The sequence below is a fragment of the Acanthopagrus latus genome, chromosome 8, assembly GCF_904848185.1.
Source record: "Acanthopagrus latus isolate v.2019 chromosome 8, fAcaLat1.1, whole genome shotgun sequence".
Lineage (NCBI taxonomy): Eukaryota > Metazoa > Chordata > Actinopteri > Spariformes > Sparidae > Acanthopagrus > Acanthopagrus latus.
The window spans coordinates 27,434,631-27,454,813 of record NC_051046.1 but is presented as its reverse complement, the minus strand read 5'-3'; the positions used below and the strand labels follow the sequence as shown (position 1 = coordinate 27,454,813).

Genomic DNA, 20,183 nt, shown 5'->3' with positions numbered 1-20,183 from the left:
GGCACTGATGACAATTAAATGTTCCCCTGCAGGTGAGATGGGGACCCTGCCATGTAGCTTCATAGATTTGGTTGGCCACTAAGGGGCAGCACAACAAGTTGTGAACACAGTTACATACAGAATTATCCCCTTCAGCCGTTGGGCCTAACATGGGTACAAGCAGTTGCCTATCTGCACTTCCAGCAGCAGTGGTCAAGATATTATTATCACATATTCTTATAAATCATTAAAATAAGGAATAGATTCACTTTTCCCACAGTGTTTTGGCCTCCAAAACAAACATCAAGCTGCATAACGGTCGACTATATTCACCATTTAGTCACAAATTTTGTTTTGTCTGTCATTTCTAGCTGGCCCGCTAGAGTGCTGTGGGATTATCAGAGCTCTGTTTCTGATTCTGCAAATAGAGCTGAACACAGTTTAGTGGCCAGAAATGTAAAAACAATAAGCTCCAAGAGCACACTGAAGAGCCCGTTCATATGATGATGTTTCATGTTTTCATCCTGACAGCGATAAAACTCGAGAAAATATTTAAGCCCAAAGCCCTTAAGGATGGTTTTGATTCTCAATGGTGCATCCTTTAGTGTTTCATATTGTATACTTTCATATTGTATACTTGTATACAAAATCCTGAGGACAATTTTAGTTTTTAATTTTAGGGTTGAAGGAACTAAATTTGGTTTTCTGTTGGCCATTCTCCTAAAGCCTAAACTATTACTTCTCTTATGTTAGCAGTAACACGTTAATGGTCATTTGTTACACATAGTCCAAAAGGCTTTGCTCAAGGCCATGCAAAGAACTGTATTGGAGATGTAATGGCAAAGGAATGTGGGGAGGAGGGGGGGGAGGTAGTGAGGGCAGTATATTTTTCCATGGGAGGAAAAATTATTTTTGCTAAAACAAAAATGGGGTTTAATGTCCTTGGGATAAGAAAACAAAAGAGCACCAGAAATGACAGCAAAAGTAATTTCATAGCAGCCCAAAATATTGTATTCATAAACTAAACAAATAAAAAAAAAAAATCATAAAAAAGAAAAAAAAAAATCAAAATGCCAATGTCATCGAACAGGGCAGCAATAAGAGGTCAGAGGTGAACAGGGAGGGGGAAGTACCTGGCCCTCCACTCAACCTCCGATCCTTCACATAAGCAACTGAGAGAACGGGGCAAGGAGACAGAGGGCAAGATTAACACAACTCATGTCCCTCTGCATGAAATACATCACAACACACTGACACATGACTACAACATTACAGCTCAAATCACTTTAAGAAAGAACAAATGACTCCAAAGGCAAAGATACACATATTAAACACAGCTCTTTATTAATGGATACTTACTGTAGCCCATCCCCTGCAGGAAGTACTTGAAGGCTTCAGAGAGTTTGCCGGGCTGGAAAAACAACATGTCGGAGTTTTTAAATTTCACTGTATTTGAACACTGTCAAATATGGATGACACGTTTGAGGTGTGTCTCGGTTTGATTGTACGGCAGCCAGTTGATCATGCGCGGTTGTTACCTGAGTGAGCTGAGGAAGTCCACCGGAGTCAGCCATCTATCACAAGACGAGACAGCAGCAATTAACCACACTGCTAAGAGCTCGCAACAGCAGGAACTAGAGCTAATGCACATCCTCTTTGCTTGCCTCTGCTTTGCAAGTAACAATAACTGTGTAACTGAATTATATGCGGTGTACAGTTCATATTTTAAAGAGGAGCAATAGAAAGCATCCTGGCTGGAAACAACAGCATAAGCTCACTGTCACATCTCCATTATGTAATCCAGTATCAAACAGTGCATTTGTTATCTGTTTCTGCATGCTACATGGAAATAAAACGATGACTGCTACAATATAAATATTGGGCTTCTGCTGAGTAATGAAAAGACCAGACATTGCAGTGTTATTTGGCCTAAATGATCACGCTGTGTTGCGGCAGAAGTAAAGTTGCACCCACTGCTTCCATCCACTCATTAAGACACAAGAGCACAGAGCCCTGTTTGTTTTTGTGACGGGGGAGTGAATCATGACTTTCTCTGAGTCACTCAGACGTGTCTCGTGGAGAGATCACAGGAAGTCCATCCAGAGCACTGCTGAGGATTATAGTATGACATCAAGAGTCCCAGAGGATCTACCTGAGCAGTGGGATGTGTCACAGTTTAAGCATTTGTCTTCCTTAAATGTAATTCTTTGTTTTTATGGTATCATTTTCACTGGGCTAGTTTCTATTTTAAGTAGGGTAGTGTTTCATTCTGAGTTGATTTCAGTGAAGACTAATTAGCACCTGATTATTTAGTATGAACGCTATTTACCAAAGTAAAGTAAGCTGTTCCTTTACCGACAGCTGCACTGAACAAAACAGTCTGCACCTTGGTGTCACATGCTTGCAGTGTTCAGACTTTAACATTTATATTCTCTGTACTCATTATGATTATTTTTGCAGATGTAAAAAGTGTGCCTAAACTGATCGCTTACTGACGTGTTGCTTGCACATTCAACCCAGAACTTTGGTGCAATGGTGGCGTAGCAGTAGGTCAGATAAGGACAGAGAGTTACCTTTAGGAAGGTGGTGTTGGTCGGGTCCAGCTTGGAGTTGCACTCGACCTTGAGGGAAAAAAAAAACAAAACAGCAGGTTGAACTGAATGTGCCTCAAAGGAGCTTCAGCTACAAAAACCTGGTGACTGTGGGGATTCAACATGGTCAGGATATGTGGAGGTATGTATGTGACTGACCCAGATGCTGCAGTGTGCTGCAGAGATGAGTCACTCCAGCAGAGCACAGCCGCAGTGTGCGCACACACACACACACACACACACACAGACAACAGATGTGAACAGATACATGACCACTCACACTTTTGGACACGCACAGACACACACACGGTGCAGGGTTTTCCTCCCTGCCGCTTTTAATCTTTAATCCTTCTCACAGATTCCCCAATTTCATATCTGACTGTCCAGACACATTAAGGCTCGACATTAATGCAAGTCATCTCGCAAAATGTTCTTTTTAAAGCTCTTGTAACGTCTGTCTGTATCAATGAGCTCATCTGCCGGGACATTATCGGATGAAATTCAAAACAAAATAGACGCTGCAAATATAAAGTAATGTGTCATACAAGTGGGAGTGAGCACATCAGCGGACATGAAATATTTACGCGACCTCCATCTGTCACATCCAATAAAACAACCTTTGTTTACGTCTCTCATTTCCTCACGCTGCTGCCCTCTTTTCCTCTGTCACTCTCCATCTCTCCATCCCCCCCCTCTCTCCAAGATGTTTTATAACGACACCACTCCCCGCCCTGCCCGCATGCACCTCCGCCTCGTTCCTCCATCTGACGGCAGGGGTGATTTGATTTCATTTGAACACGCTGCAGATTAACTGGTGCAGAAGCATAAATATCTGGGCCGCTTCAAACCAGGAAACCCGAGAGACAGAGTGAGGCCATCTGGCCCCTGGAGAGGAGATAACACACACACTAACACACACACACACACACACACACACCTATAGTATCAAAATCATGCACTGCACACGCAGACACAGATGGACAGACCGAACAGGCACGGAGTCCTCGGGGTGCAGCAGGACTGTAGCGAGAGGGAACCAGGTCTGTGCTGGCTGACCTGTTTCTGTTTCACTGAATGAGGACAAACAGTCACTAACTGGATTTACATGCCAAGTACAAAACACTGAACAGGGCAAGAATACTGGGAGGAGGGGGGGGTGCGTCAGCTTTGAGCTTTGGATGGACTAAAATTTCTTTGAGGCTGGACTACTCTGAAGTCGGAGGTGGAAAAGTTCAGCCAAAGAAGGAGGACAGCTGGGGAAACACAGGCACTTAATAATGAGATAAAAGAAATCTTCAGAGCGGGCGGATTATATAGGATGATGGACTCACCACTCCCTCCTCAGCAGGAGCGTTGTCTCCCACCACCAGCATCACAGGACACCTAAAGGAACATTCAGAATATTTAATTGTCCATGTTTGCTACCTGCTTTTCTGTTTCTATAAAATTCTTCAAAACTGACTCACTTCAGGGTCTTGGCGTTGATCACTGTCCCACTGCGATTCATCTCCAGGTCCCTCCGGCTGAGAGAGACACGAGACATGAGGCGCGTCAAGATGAAGCCATTACTTGTGTGTGTTCATGTGTGTCTGAGTGGGAGACGTTTCTGTCTTCACCTGTTGTACATGTTCCAGAAAAGCTGCAGGTTGAACTGGTTGATGGTGTTGTTGATCTGTTGCCTGTAGCTCTGCACTAGCTCTGTGTTGTTCATCAGCTCCTCCTGCAGAGAAGCACACAGACTGGGTCAGAACCTTTGCAAAGATGCATTCATGATTCGTTTGCTTCATGTATGCAACAACCTGAGGACAATTTCTTTAAAATATAAAATATTTTGTGTAATTCAGTTACTCATTTGAGAATTTAGTTGTCCTTGCTTTTTCTTCCCCTGAAAATTAGAATAGCAACTGGAAAAACAATTACCCTATTTATTGCCGGATCATGAGCTTACCTGGCTGAAGAGATGTGGCAGCACAGTGTCTGGCAGAGCGCTGGTCAGCCCTGACAGCTGGGAGACAGACAGGGAGAGCGTTATCAGAGGAAAACACAAAAATCTGATTTAGAAGGGCGCCAACCCGAAAGCGCCAGCATGCGGTTATAAACTGGTACCTTAGTGGCAGCCCAGTCGATCCAGCCTTTACCATTGGGGTCGATGTTGAGCAGGACCAAACCCTCCACCATGTCAGGGAAGATCAGCTGAGAGCAGAGGGCACAGAAATATATGTAAGGCTCATCCTGGATTTAGAGGCAGTGACAGAATTGCCACTCAGAACGCATCAGTGCTCAGTATATAGTGTAGTATCTGAACACTGAGATGTGACTTACAGCAAGCTTGGCCAGAATGTAAGCTCCAGCTCCAACACCGATCCCAACGATGCTCTTAAATCTGAAAAAAAACAAACAAACATTGGTGCATGCTGAAGATTCCTAATAATTGAAATAGTCCATATGAGTGGAGAACGCAGTGAAATAGTACAAACACTGTTGTGACAGTCTGCTGTGCCTATACGAGGATCTGTAGCGTTGGCAGCACACACTGAAATTCTGGCTCGTGCAGAACAAAGTGTTGTACGTCTCAGCTGTGGCTGGTACTGAATGTCCGAGCTAAAATTACATCTACTGGGAAGAAAAACGTCGATATCTTTTTTTTTTTTTTTTCCACTCTTCAATCAAGAGACACTGCTCAGGAATCAAACACTGAGGCTGTGAAGCTGCAATGTGTTCAACACCTCAGAAACAAAAAGGTGAATTCAGATATGAAATGTCATACTCATGATACATTTCAGTGTACTACAAAAAATGTGCAGAAGAATTGGTATGAACAGGGCAATTCAATTTAATTTTTGTTTTATGTGCCACCAAAAAAATCTCTTGTCTTTGGCAACCTGAGGAGTAGAAAGAGGACACGATGTCCCTGCAGATGGCTGCCGGCTCTGTGGATAAATGTGGAATATGTGTAGTTTAAAAACAGGGATCACCAACCCAAAGTGCTGCACTACAGTGGGCAGCATCCCGGCCAACTGGTCCATCGTCGGGTATTGGTACCTGTGAGAGAAAGGACACATCTATGTGTGTAATCACTGCATTTAAAAGCATCTTTTTTTTTTTCTTACACTCATGATGCATTCGAGGCATTCACTAAATTATTCCCTTAATCGCCATCATTAAAAGCCTAATCCCTACACGATGATGAAGATACACTGAACAACAAACATGTCATGTATTAAAGTGTTTGGTCATGTGCGTTTCCTACCCCTGTGGCAACTGGGACGCTCCAATCTGCTGTCCCGGGGCGTCGACGTGGCAAACCACGAAGTGCTTGGTGATCTCCTGCATGTCCTCGTTATTGAAGAACGAGTTGAAGCACAGCTTGTCTGTAGGAGAGGAAATAAGCAGAGGTAGCATGGTGTGAGAGGATAGAGAGATAAGGTGGGAAGAAAGCAAAGGGCAGGGTAGGGAGGAGGAGGAGGAGAGGAGGGTGGAGGGATGGGAGCAGAGGAATGTGGTCACATGAAATATGCATCAGACTCAGAGGGGAACTTGAAGGTGGCCATCTGTACATTGATCCCGTGCCAGAAGAAGACGGCAAAGACTCCAGCAGATCTGATATGTCATGCAACCCTTATTCACCTCTATTTTTTACCAAAAGTACTAATGAATCTATAAATTACTCTATAATGAGTTTTTTTTTGTTTTTGGTTTTGGAAACACACAGAAAGACAGATTCTGTTCAGACTGTCTAATTGTGATATATTCTCTTTGTGACTATGTATCAGCGAGTTTTAATAAAATGCGAGGAGAAACTTGGCGATGATGTCCACTCGCATACGCCAATGACTTTCTCATTGACAGTTATCACGTCAAAGCATTCCAGCGTTTGTTGAATAATGTGTTCATCACGTAGTTATTCTGTCACACACATAGAATTCAGACAGTTAATGACCTTAACGCTACGAGGAGTTTTAATTTGTGCTGTCAGTGGAAATTGCGGGCAACAGTAATTTAAGAAAGTCATTTACACGCTGCTGTCTGTCGAAAAAAGGACCATATGGGTGAATTGTGAAAGCGGCTTATGTACAGCGCGAAACCAGAAGTCAGCGGTGAATACATTTGTACCTGAAGTTAAAAAAATAACAGTTATTTTAACCCAAACCACAATGTTTCCTCAAACTTGCTAAGAAGTTTTTTTTGCCTAAACCTATCCAGACAGTGAGCATAAAACAAAGATCCTGTCTGCAAAATGCAATGCGAGAAGCTGCTTGAGCTAATGTGTTGTCTCAGAAATCGACAACGGTCCTGTCTCAATGCACTTTCATGTCATTTTCACAAGTGGTCAGTAACTACACTTTTGGGATCAACCCCAAAAAAAACAAAATTGAAAATCCTCAAAATCCTCATCATAGATTTATTTTGACTCACTGAGGGATTTTAGAAATCTTTTACCTGAACTAGTACAGAAAAGTCAGAACATTTAATTCTGAAATGGGTTCCATGTATAAAAGATGCCAGCGCTCCAGTTGCTCTCCTCCCGCTGGATTTGCAGTTGGCCTACTTTGAGCACATGTGTGTCATACTCGGTGAAACCGCGCAGCAACACTGTTTCCTCCTCGGGGCGCTGGCTGAGCAACGCTAATTAAACGGGCCAATTAGCATGACAACTGGGCTGGACAGGAAAACCGCGGGAGGCAGTAAAGGTGGCGTCCATTTTGTTTGGGGGTTTTTTTTTCATGTGGGATAACAGTAAAATACCGATGCTGCGTGAGGACGCACGCTGAATCATCGGTCAGCGCCGCAGTCTGCACTCTCACTGACTCCATGACCCACTTTCTTTTTGTCATCCCTCAACAATTCCTTCTCCTTGATCTCTTTTCTACTTCTTGAATCGCTCTGCCTGCCTTCCTTTCTCTCACTCGCACTCCTTAACTCTTTCTCTTCATGCCATAATTGCCACTCCCTACTGTGCTCTTGTTCTGTCTATACTGTGTTTTTTAATCAGGGACCACTGGACCGCTTCGCCATCTGCAGATTGGGAGTCGTTGTACCTGGAACAATGAACTCCCTCCCAGTTTTCCTTTATGTCTTTATTCCAGCGCAGCTCCTTTCATCCCTTACTTTCCTCCTCCATCCTGTGTGATTGTGCGCCACAGTCGAATGATTTAGTGACTGGCTATGAATACTAATAGCCTCGTCGTTCTCCTGCAGCAGCAATACACAGGTAATATTCTGTATTGTCTATTACATTTTACATTATTAACAGTATTTTCCTTCTTTTTGCAGCATTTTTTCCTATGATTGCCCAATTTACTTGTGGGATGCTCCGTGTTTATCTTTCTCTAAGTGAGATGGCGATCAGCCTACAGATAACAGACAAAAAAAAGGAAGAGGACCAATGAAGGCCAGTGGGACAGACAACAAAAGCCAAATATCTGCAGTCAGCAGGGCCGTAGATCGGCTCCGCTCCGTGACACGCTGTCCTCAAAAACCCCCCCACCGTCCTCATCCCACCTCCACCCATCAAGGCTGCACCGCACCGCAGCGCTGACGGCCCCGCCCAACCTCTCTCCGCAGGATGGGGATGTTTTTCTGACCTACATTTCATCGATGCCTCTCACACTCACCCTCTCATTTGCCTCCTCATCGCTTCCGCTTTTCTATTTTCGTCTGCTCCCATCACACTTCGAGACGCGGCGGCTTCCTTGTTTTGATTCTCTTTTCAGCTCCTCCGCCTGTCCATCCTTCCCCTCCAGTACACAGGTTTATATCATTATCCCTGCCTTAATGAAATGATTGACCACTCAGCCTGCATTAAAAGCCAGCGTACAGGGCAGGCTGTGACTCTGTGGAGTGACACGAACGTCCCGCTAGTCATAGCTTAGCTTTTAGAGCTTGAAAGGATATTTGTGCACCATTTTTGTTATCCACCTAAATCCCGACAGGAAATCTCATGAAATTGATGTGATTTCATAACATCAAATTTAACCCCTCAGGTCCAAAAAATGGCTTAATAACATCCTGATGAAACACACATACTGTAATGTCTCTGTATAATAACCACCATTATGAAATCATGTGGTTCATTTATAGGTAATTAATGTTTGGTTAGTAGTTTTTTCAGTGGTGAAAGACTGATAAACATCAATTGTAACTTTATAATGACCAACTACAGAGTAGTTATTAATCATTTACAGAGTATTATAGGCTTTAATTGCAACACTGCAATAAACAATTGCTTAATAAATGGTAAATGGTTGGTTTTATAATTATTACAATAGTCGTGATCTCTTGCCGCAGATGAAAAGCATCATTTCCTCCTGTAATGATGCAGCACGGAGGCCAATTATCACCTCTGATAAGTGCAGAAACACTCCTCTGACAAGCCGGGAACATCTGCCAAGCCACGCACACGCAGTCACACATTTTTCTTTTCTTGGATACTCACGGTTCAGTCCCACATCGTGGTAGGTGAGGATGGCAGGTTTGTTTCCCTTGGGTGCCCCGCGGATCACCACGTGCAGCATTCCATAAGGGGTCTCGATATCATGTTCCTGCGAAAAAACACACAAACACGCCCTCAGTCACCTGGTGGTTCACACACTCTCATCTGTTTTTTTGTAAGAACATTTACACCTGGATCCTTCCTGGGTAAACAGAAACCTCAGTGATTCAGAGTCCCACGTGTTTCAAAATGTGGGTCACGACACATCAATATGTCCACAAGAGACACATTATTGCACCTGCTGGAATTTCAGACACATCCTGCTTTACCATTAACAGCCCATCAATGCAGCAGTGTTCCACATTAATCAGCAGCTTCACAGCACTATGGCAGCTGTGCAGGGGCTCATTTGGATAACAAGGTCTGTAATTAGCGTGGTCTATGACCACAGTGAAATGTGTTGACGGTTATATTGTCTTCAATTTGAGATATTATCTTCAGAAAAACGACTAAAAGAACATCATGTAAACTGGAATTTGACAGAAGATGACCCAATCTGGTAAGTCTTTAGAACAACCATCATTGATAAATGGTAAATGTATGGTTAATTAGGCAATAAATTAGGGTTATTTCAATGTTAACAACTTAACTTTATTAATCATTAGTTAAGTTATAAATATTTGACATTGCTTAATAACTGTTTATAAGATTTACTTTATAAGACTGGAGTTATATTAGATTAAAATGTACCATTTATTATTAATGGTTGTAAGTGTTAACCCTAAAATTCTGACAACAAGTTGGATCTGTAAAAAAAAGAAAGAAAGAAATCAGAAATGCAATAAATGTGGGAGGAAACATTAGAAATTGGGCGTACAGTAGTAAAAAGCCAAACATGGGAAACGGTTTGAATGGAAGCTAAAATTTTATATCACAATATACTCATTCATCTGACTGATGTTGGAGAGTTTAATATTGGTTTTTAACAACATACTCTGAACTGAAACAATGACTTGACGCTAAACTCAGCACTCAATATCTGCTGCATCCTGCCTGAGAACAAACCAGACATAACTGACAGTGTCTATTCATTTTGCTTTTAATCACAGCAATAAGATTCACCATGTTGTTAAACTCAACCAAAAAATAGGGTAATCACCTATTCATCTTTATAAGCCTTTACTGTAAAACAGATTAAACTGACTAACAATGTAACAGAACATTTTCACATTAGTTGTACCTCCTGCTCGCACTGAAATTATCAAAAGATCAAATACTATGCTGCATACAAATGGATGAATGAACTATGAAGACATTCCCTTGTTTCAGTAGAACATTTTAATACGTTGGCAAACATTTGTAAATGTTTTACCTAACTTGGACATTGTATGTGTCTATGTGTCCATGTGTTTGTACACTGGTGTCTCCTGGAAAAGACACTAACTGTTTAAATAAAGAGACTACTGCAAGTGTTCAGATTGTTTCCCTGATTATTTTTTTTAAACATTTTTTTTAAACATTTTTTTTTTTTTTTTTTTTTTTTTATCATTTTGAATTTTTTTGGCATGACCCTAAATATCTCTAATGGCTCATATCTGTTCAAAACATTTGGCTTGTTGTGTATCCAAACTCTTGTATAATGACCCACATTTTGTCTGGTCAGAGCCAAGCAAACTCAAAATGGAGGTGGGAGATATTTGTTACCATGAGCTGCGCAATGTAGGCGCACGCACACACACACACACACACACACACACACACACACACACACACACACACACACAAAACACACACACACAGATGATGCTGGCTTTACTGTTTATATACTTCATTTTAAACCACACAAACAGAGGTCTAACACACACTGACACCATTTCTGTCCCTTTCACAACTGAAAACCATTCTGGCACACTCCGAATCGACCGCTCACCTGCCGCTGTCAATCTGCAGCATCTCTCTATAGCCATAACAACAACACGCATTCACTATGGAGTGATATGAATAACTCCCAATGACTCACGGCACAGAACCAAACAACACATTTGGATGCAGCCAACTGCTAAAATTCTGCATAATCCCCTCAGCAGCAGATAGACGTGCAGCTAATTCAGCAAGATTATCTCCCTGTTATTTCAGCGTCAACATCGGTGTTATCTGCAATCAGTGTTCTAATTTGAGGCAGTTTGCAGCATCAGAGGCTTTGTTCACCATGTCTGTTTGCAGTGCCTGGTTTTTCTGGTGGATACAAGGAGACATTTCAGAGATCTCGATGACCTTCAGACGTCCAGGAGGAAAATACAGAGAGGAAATTTACAATGTCTCTCAGTTGACATGGAAAAGCAGCTTTCAAAATACGACGATTGGTGCACCACAGCAACATGACAAGAGGGGTTTTGTGGGTTTAACTGTGACCTGAGACCCGAAAAGCAGCTAGGAACACAAGAAACATGCAAAATAAACCAGAAAAACACAAAGGCACATCTTTCTTTCCTTTCCTTTCCTCACACAAACACACAACTTTACTCATCTGTTTCAAGGTTGCCAAAATGGATGGTACCGCAAGAGGACTAACACCTGCGCTACACACCCGTGGACACACACGCTCACATGTTTATCTGCAGTGGTATGTGCATCAGAGCATGTTGGCGGGCGTAAGTGTGTCAGTGGGCCAGAGTCAAAGAGTGACCCATCATTTGACACTGACGCTGCAGTTTCTCCTTCTGAGCGCAGCACATAGACACAACAAGCGTCACATCATCTTCGTTTCACAGCTGCACTTTGGTGACCGCCAGCAGAATTTATTCAGAATAACATTAGATTTTTTTTTTTTTCAAAGAAAATATACAAATATTTAGAGGCAGCTGGAAAAAAAAAACATCATCAGTTTGCAAAAAAAGACTGAGACATTTATTCTGACGTAGTCGACGCCAGATGGAAAAACAGAAATTCACCATCACCACCACTACACTCAGGTACAGACTGTGCATCCCTCCACTACACACTCCTCCCTGCCACTCACCCCGTCCCAGCACTCAGGCATGGCTCCACAGTAACTGTTCTCTCAGCCAGCAAAGAAGAGGAAGAAGAGGAGTGTGCAGACGGGCAGTCGAGCGGCCAGACCTCTCCTGTTTTAAGGGACTAGGTCCTGGTGAGCACTCGCTGTAGGGTGGACAGTTGGATGGTGGAGGCTGCAGGCTGCTGCAGTGTCTTTGTCTGCTCTGCACTGCTCCCACCCAGACTCTTAAGCGCCAAGCTGCAGCCCTCCTCCCCCCTCCCTCCCTCCTCTTCTCCTCACGCTCTATAGGCAGCTGAGGCAGGGTGTGGGGCAGGCTGCAGACGATTTGCTCAAACTGCTTCCTCCCCTGCACAGGATTGGTCGGTTGTCTTGTCAGTCTTCAGTCTCTCTCATCAGCACCACTGCTTCAATTTGGATCTGTTTCCTCTTCCCTGTCTTTCTGTTTTTTTTTATTTACCTCAGCGACCTTGTTATGTTCCAGCCTGTTCTTGACGAGAACAAGACGGCTGCTGCTCATGAATGAGCTGTATTGAGGTCAAGTCTTTTAATTAGGAGTTAGCAGACGAGTTGGGAGATAACATGTTTTCCAGTAATAATCAAGACTCAAAGGAGAATGACGCCTTGATATTGAAACAACCTCTCAGCTTCTGTAAAACTCTGTGGCTGTAGTTTAGTGGCTTCAGATTGTAAAAGACTAGGAGACATTACCACATCACTTGTTTAAAGGGTAAATTCACACCTGTGTGAAAAACCATATAAATTGACATGATCGAACCTCATTCATGCTCTAGTCTATATATTTAGCTGCTATTATGTTTTATATCATTTCTTATCTGATTTTCTGTAGTTTGTCATCTTATGATCAGGTGTTGTTTTTGCCCAGACTCTCTCCGCCAGAATAATTTTCCAACCTCACTGTTTGTTAGATAACTTTAAGATCAGAGTGTACATTTGACTGCATTGTGTAAAGGTGGGCCTCAGCGCTGTACCTCTAGGTATGGTTAGTATTTGAGTTGTAGGTGATTGTTGGCCTCCGCCTACAAGTACCTCACTTGTGACACTGTGTAAAACAAGACGATAAAAACTGATGCACTCATATGGAAATAAAACGGACTCATTGGCACATCCTTGTTTGTGCCAATGAGTCTTTCAAAGATGCCCGATCGTGACACTATAACCTGTTGCCAATGCAGCTGTGTACATGTGTTCCTAACAGGTGTTGCTGGAGCATTCCACAGCTTCCCTGGTCGTTTTTTTTTTTTTTTTGCTTCTGTTCTTGTTTGTTTGAAACGTGTTGCTGGCATGAAATTCAGAATAAGCAGATGTTTATATATATGAATGAAGTTGATACAGTAAAACATTACATACATTGTCTTTTGGCTGTTTTCAATTGGTGAAACTAAAGAGGGATTGGCAAATTATTGAATTTTGGTTTATTTTTGTTTTAAACAGCTTCCCAGCCCTCTCAGATTCAGGGTTGTAGATCAAAAAGAGGAGGACAAAGGGGAAATGTATCAAATTAGAGCATAATCAACCATTTTGGCAAACAAACAAATATTTTGCCATCACCGCCTGAAGTTCCCTGTCATAGATACTATATACATGGAAATACCACATGGCCTGCTTCTGTTTTGTTGGAGCGAGAAGCTCTTTGTACAGAGAAGCTACACTCTCTATTACTATTACTACTATAGTATTACTAATAGCCATGCCAATTTTAACTCTGTTTGAATTGTGACAAATGCCAGTCTATTTACAGTACAGGCTGTTTGGTTAATTATAGAGCTGTTTTTATCCTTTTGCATGTCAAAAATGATGATGTAAGTTATTGATGCCTGCAACAGGCTGAGAAGTGTATGTACATATTCACATGAATGTAATGGTGTGACAGCGTCCCTATTATGCTGACTGCAGCATACACACACTCTTACTAACACATACATGCACACACACACACGCACACACACACACACACACACACCACACGCTCATTGTTCTGCCACTTCAACCCCATCTCTCCCCCTTTTCTCTCCATCTATCCCCCTTTCCTTTTGACAGAACACTCAGCATGCTGACTCAACTTGAAACGCCACTTTTTGCTTGCCCTCCCGTCCTCCCTCTCTCTCTCCGACTCTGTCCCCCTCTCCTCCACAGAAGCGATGAACCCCCTCTCCCTGCTGACTCTGCGTCCCTCCCTCTACTTTAAACATACAATCTCTGCCAGCAAGCATTTGGAGAGCAATAAGAGTTTGAACGAATATTAAAAATCAGAAAGACATTTGAGTCATCACAGACTGTACTAACTCACATTGGCCCTCCCTGTTCATGTCAGGGATTTTCATGAAAACATTTCCAATTCAAACTTTCGTCAAATTAATGGGACCTTGCCAGATCCTATAGCTGTACTCCAAAATCATATGTTCAGTTGCTGATTTTTCAAGTTGAACATGAACATCTATGAGACCCTATTCATTGAAATTTTTGCAGAAACTTCACTTGTATTATAGGTATATTTTTGTCATATAATAAAGTTTGCTGGCCTTTCAGGCCCTGATGAATGTTCCTTCAGAGCTGAAAAATCCACTTTCTAAGTCATTTTGACTGCATGTTTTCCCAAGAATAATTCATTTAATTTCTGGGAATACCATTTATGTTAAAGTGTTAATGTTCAGTCCAGAAAAATATGAACATTTTTCTTTTTGTATGATTCCATCATTTAAATTCTAAATACTCAGTTGATCTATCTCATAGCTACATATTTCACACATGACAGCTTGTAATGTAATATTCCTCAATTCAAGTTCCAAGACATGAACATGGAAAAGCTATGAAATCTTAGTGCGTTAGCTTGGAATTACCTGTTTATGTCCAGATTCGACAAAAGAGAGTCAGTGTAAGTGTGGACGATGACTCACATATGCAGAGTTGTGACACCCAGTCCCCATCACCCAGAGACACTGTCACACCTTTCAGGTTTTTTCACCTTTAAATGTCATATATTGCACTTGTTTGCTCAAAACAAGACAAACAACGCTGCTCAGCTGCTCAGAGCCAGCCAGTTCTGTGCAGATCCAGACCTCATGGACACCTACAATCACTTTGAATTCATTGATTACTTTCTAACACTTGAAATTAAAAGTGTATTTATCTTCACTCCCATTTCTCAAACCGACTGCAGCAGTGATCCTCAGAGGTGAACTCCAGATTTACAGCTGCTTATAGCATCTCCCCCTGACCTCAGCTGAAAAGTTGCAGGCTTTTACGTCTTCACAACTATAATTGATGACGCATTCTGCTGAAGTTGTTTCAACTAACAACCAATGAACTTTCCTCAGTCTGGTGTGCTGCCTGCTTCAGTTCTCTAGCATCACCAGAAGCAATCTCAATTTGATCTTGCCATCATCTGCAGGATAAGATCATGTTCTCATCAAGGTTTTATGAATACCTACATGACTGAAGTCACCAGTCAAGGTGACAAAGAGTTCTTTAATGAGGGCACTGAAAAAATAAAAAAATAAATAAAAGGGAGATATTGCGCACATCCAAACTCAGCTTCCTATGAGCACAGGATGAAAGTATTCCCTGAGTCATTGAGGGTGGATTAAATATGTTTTCAAGCTTTTCATGATCTATACACCTTGTACAGTTTAGTTGAACACACATGGATGTCTCTAAAAAGGTATCAGATACTTCAGGAATTCATTCTATAAATAAGGTGGAGGCAGGCAGCCCAATGAGCAGTAACAACACTCTCCATCAAATGCAGTGTCACTGTCTTACAACTCAAAGTGTGAGTTTGAAGTGCGAAATGGAGGTGTTTCATGAGAACGGTTTCATCACTCCTGTCTGACAATCAGCACGCCCGGCTAAAATAAACCAGCAAACTAGTTAGATGTGTGAAAATCAACTTTTGAAAAAGGAAAGGGGGAAAAAAATACCCAGAGGACTTGTCAAACTGATGTCATACAATTTGCAAGACAATAAACTGTAATGCTCAGGTGCCTGAGTTTAACACTAAAACTAAAGTAAACTATCTAATTAATCGACACTCATGGTGGCATATTACTCAATATTTAAATATAATCAGTATAAATGACCACAAATATTAGGCCATAAAGCTATAGCTACAGTACTTTTAGAGCAGTTCAAAAATGTTGCATCGTCACCATCAGTCAGCTGTGAGCACCTTCACCCATCTAATTCAACAATGCAGCTCTTTCCCTCTTTACTGACAGGGGAATGAAAAGATGTTTTCTGTGAATCTTTTGTAAAGTGGATATTTTATGACATCTTGGCTCAGCACACTACCATTCATGCAACGCACATAGCATGTTAGCAAACACTACTGTTAACACATGACTAAAGACAAGATGATTAATCATCGTTCATCATAATTAGTCAGAAATCACTAAGTGAATCCCAGCAAAATCATATTTAAAAAAAAACAAGGCCACAAACTTGACCTGGTGTGGCAAGTAAAGAACAGGTGGCCTCATTCCATGTAAGTGTCTTATTAAAGCATGCACAAGTGGTAGGCCAACACCTGAAATGAAGGCAGTTTTGTCTTTCACAACAAAAAGGTCTAGAAGAGTTGTTTTACTGGCTTTGTTCATCTCAATTAATGTTTGAGTGTTTATAGTATTTACAGGTGGATTGTGGTTGCAAACTTTTCTAACTCAAACTTTCCAACTTGTCCATTGATCGAGTTATAGTACTAAAGTGTGTGTTGTACAGTGTAGTAAGAAGCTGAGTACACATGATGTTGAACTCATGTGGTCGTCATGTAGTATATATGCTAAAGTTAGCTTTTAACATCTGGTGATTGCTTTTATGCTTCAAAAATGATAAAAGTTGTGTTCATCTGTGAGGTTTGTCTTGCCGAACAAAACATGAAACTCTCATAAAATTGACAGGCAGGTACACCCTGGAAGAGTCAGGTGAATCACAGAAAGACATTCAAACTTACAATCACTCATATGGGCATGTTAGCGTTCCCTGTTACCAACCAGCGTGCATTTCGAATCCACACAAAAAACTGGATAGTGGCTCAAAACCAGTGACCCTTTTCTTATATAATAAAGGACTCCACCATCCTGTTCTTTCTTAAAATGGACGATAGACAGCTTGAACACAAAAGATGAAGCAGGCTGATTCTCAACATAGCAGCTGTGTGCTCATAAGTTCATACCTTCCAGTCCCCCACCGGCATCAGCTGTTCACAACTCTCCTGCAGAGAAAGATAAGCAGAGATGGGAGACAGAGAGAGAGAGAGAGAGAGAGAGAGAGAGAACAAAAAGTTAAAATTGGAAGGAGATAAGTAGTGTGAACTTACACACATATTCCTCACACAGCAAAGGATGCGTCCACTGTTGGAGCTGAAGTCTGTTTGACTTACAGAAGAGCAGCATAGGCCGTGCACTGTAGGTCCAAACCACAGAAACACAAAACCAGTTTCCCACAAGCACCTTAGCAAAACAGTATATCTTGTTCAACTGTCCCTGAACATGCGCACAAATGTATGCTTCATATTTAGAATTTATTTCTCTCTTGACAAGCACAAAAATCCTATAAATGCATATCCTATACTGTATCAAAGGAGTACTCCAGCTTTTGAGTAGTGCACTGCATTAAGTTAGGATATTCACAAGAAACATAATTTTAAAGAAAAGGCAAATATTGATGCAACAGAGGTTGAGACAGACTGACTTTTATCCCCTATTATGCAAAAAGTAAATGTTGACTTTAAGTATTAAAATCTCATACACATTTTCCAACAAATATTTCTATTTCATGATCAGGGTTGTTAAGGACACGTGTGAGCTCTTAGTTTCAGAGTCATTAGGATGTTTAAATTGTGGGTCGTTGACCCAGTGACTCTGTGAGGACACTCCCACACAGAGTGTAAAAGCCTGCGACTCGCCTCTTGGATGAGACATGAAACATTTCAGGACAATGAAACAAGTCCAGCTGCCTACAATACAGCACTTGAAATTACCATGACCTGGATGACTGAGAACCTTCAAAAATGACTGCAGTAGATTATAGCTGCATTTATCAGACCCTAATAAACACCCATGTATTGATTTTGTACTACCAGTTTAAGACACTGTCTGTCTGTTCAAGTGTTTTCACCAAACCCTGATGCCTGATGATTTCCCTGATGTTTCTTGATGATTACTATCAAGGGTTAATTTGTCCCTGTATATCTTGTATTCTGACTATGACCAGAGCCATAGAAGACACGATGCAACTGCTTTCATACTGATGGGTAAAATTGGTGGAGTGCCCCTTTAAAAGAAATCTTGAGTGCCAAATGCACCTGTTATTCCAGTTTATGTCAGTCTAGAGAGGCAGTTAAGATCATTCACTGAAGTGCAAGTGGGAGACTGGGAACAAATCAGCAGTAAAAAGTAGGGGAAGATGGTGTTTTATAATACAGGATGAGGGGGAGTGCAACAACCAGATTCCCCCTGCAGCGAGCCACCTCGACCGTCATCTACAGCTGTAAACAGTGATGAGCTGGGGCATAACGTCACTTCATAAAAATATATATATTTTTTGTCATCTGGTCACGGTAGCGAGGGAAAAATCCCTGCGAGCCACTCTGACTTAACTGCCAGAACATATTAAAGATTTCTAAGAAGCTGATTGACGACAAGCTGTATTCAGTAGAAGTGACAGCTGTGCCAGCACCAGTCAAAGCTTTTCAGTATCCGGACACACTGGATTTGGGCAAAATGTTTTTGGATACTAGCCTTGGAAAAAAAAAAAAAAAAAAAGTGTTTTATCTTGCAGTGCTCACTTTTTGAGCAATCTGGTCATGACACTGCATCGAAGAAGAGATGTACTGACATAAAACAGGTTCGTCCTTCATGACAGAACACACACTGATGTGCTGGAAAATGACACATGCTTGAGAGAAACATTGCACGTTTCATAATTTTCAACACAGCAGTTAAAGTTTACCTTTCTTAACCTGTGTTATCTCAGCACATGTCATTTAAGAACTTATTCCTGCTCTGCTGCCTTTCTAAGGCTCAGAGCAGAGCAGGAACATCTGCAAATCTGAACAAAGAAATTAAGGACATGCACATGAGGTTAGTCAGAACTGTCAGACAGATGGTTTCCACACTGCCTCCTTGTTAAACATGCACAAGTAAGGTCTTAGTTTGTGAGTTCATGTGGGGATTTCTGAAGATATTTCTGAAAGAAAATATGACAGGATTAAAGATGGACACCGTACATACAAAGTTAAAGGAACAGTGGTGGATTAATGCGAGGGTAAAGAGTAAAGAAAGTTACATGTCACACAAAGTTATTATCAGTGAAGACTGGAAAAGAAAGGACAGGAGAACTCTCTAATGAGTGAACAGAGTCAGGTCAGGGACACACCTATAGAGAGATAAAAATGTCACTAAAAACAACAGGAGCTGAAGCTGCCCTATAAGAATATGACAACTTCAAATAATATTGACTGTACAGTATGCAACTGTATCTTCACCTGAGCACCTGGAGATGTGAGGAGGAAGACATCAGATAAATTGGTTTCTCATCTCCACTGAAATGTGCAACTTAAAGGGCTGCTTCAGTTCCTGAGGACTTCATGCCAAATGGAAAATTGTTTTTAAAGGAAGCAGAGATTACATTACGGTGGTCGGACCAGCAGGTGGCACTCTTCTCTAACTAGCACACAGTGATGCTGCATGTAGCGGATGTGCAGCAGCTAAGCTCAGTGAGAAGGGAGAGCACTCTTCAGATAGTGGCATCTATGTTTGGATTATATCATTTTGGAAAAATGGATCCTATTCTTAGAGAGACATTCTACACTGACATGACGGCTCTGCTGTGGAGATGTTTTGGACTGAGTAACATTTGGGTTGCTGCTGTGATCTGTCTCTATTGTCGCTGATCTCAGAGTCTCAGTGTCTGGAGGCTGCTTACAAGAATGTAGATTTTGGCCCAGATTTTAGGCTTTTCAAAGCACAATTACCATGGCTCTAAATTTAATTCATCAGGTCCAGGAGGATCAGTGGACTGACTTGATTAAGTCTGATCCTAGAGGTACTATGAATGAAGATGCCCAGATGGGCAAAAAACACTTGTTTTCTTGCAAAATAACCAATAGCACGTTTGCATCATATTGAAGGCTTCGATATTGCCACAA

The 20,183-nt window shown here is 41.6% G+C and overlaps 1 protein-coding gene across 7 annotated transcripts in view; it reads right to left on the bottom strand.

Annotated features, from left to right (window-relative positions):
• Positions 1-20,183, bottom strand: part of ndrg4 (NDRG family member 4) — a 61,938-nt gene that overhangs the window by 4,170 nt on the left and 37,585 nt on the right. For 4 of the 7 annotated variants that reach the window (XM_037107427.1, XM_037107429.1, XM_037107431.1 and 1 more), the window contains 14 exons: positions 17,208-17,246; positions 9,007-9,112; positions 5,821-5,941; positions 5,550-5,612; positions 4,893-4,953; positions 4,677-4,763; positions 4,519-4,575; positions 4,187-4,290; positions 4,037-4,093; positions 3,902-3,953; positions 2,553-2,600; positions 1,518-1,553; positions 1,339-1,390; positions 1,113-1,151 (listed from right to left, as the gene is read on the bottom strand). In XM_037107427.1, coding sequence (XP_036963322.1) covers positions 1,113-1,151; positions 1,339-1,390; positions 1,518-1,553; positions 2,553-2,600; positions 3,902-3,953; positions 4,037-4,093; positions 4,187-4,290; positions 4,519-4,575; positions 4,677-4,763; positions 4,893-4,953; positions 5,550-5,612; positions 5,821-5,941; positions 9,007-9,112; positions 17,208-17,246 — 922 coding nt within the window. Of the gene's footprint in view, positions 1-1,112; positions 1,152-1,338; positions 1,391-1,517; positions 1,554-2,552; positions 2,601-3,901; positions 3,954-4,036; positions 4,094-4,186; positions 4,291-4,518; positions 4,576-4,676; positions 4,764-4,892; positions 4,954-5,549; positions 5,613-5,820; positions 5,942-9,006; positions 9,113-12,022; positions 12,233-17,207; positions 17,247-20,183 lie in introns of those variants that run through there. The other 3 variants (XM_037107432.1, XM_037107428.1, XM_037107433.1) reach the window with 3 other exon arrangements.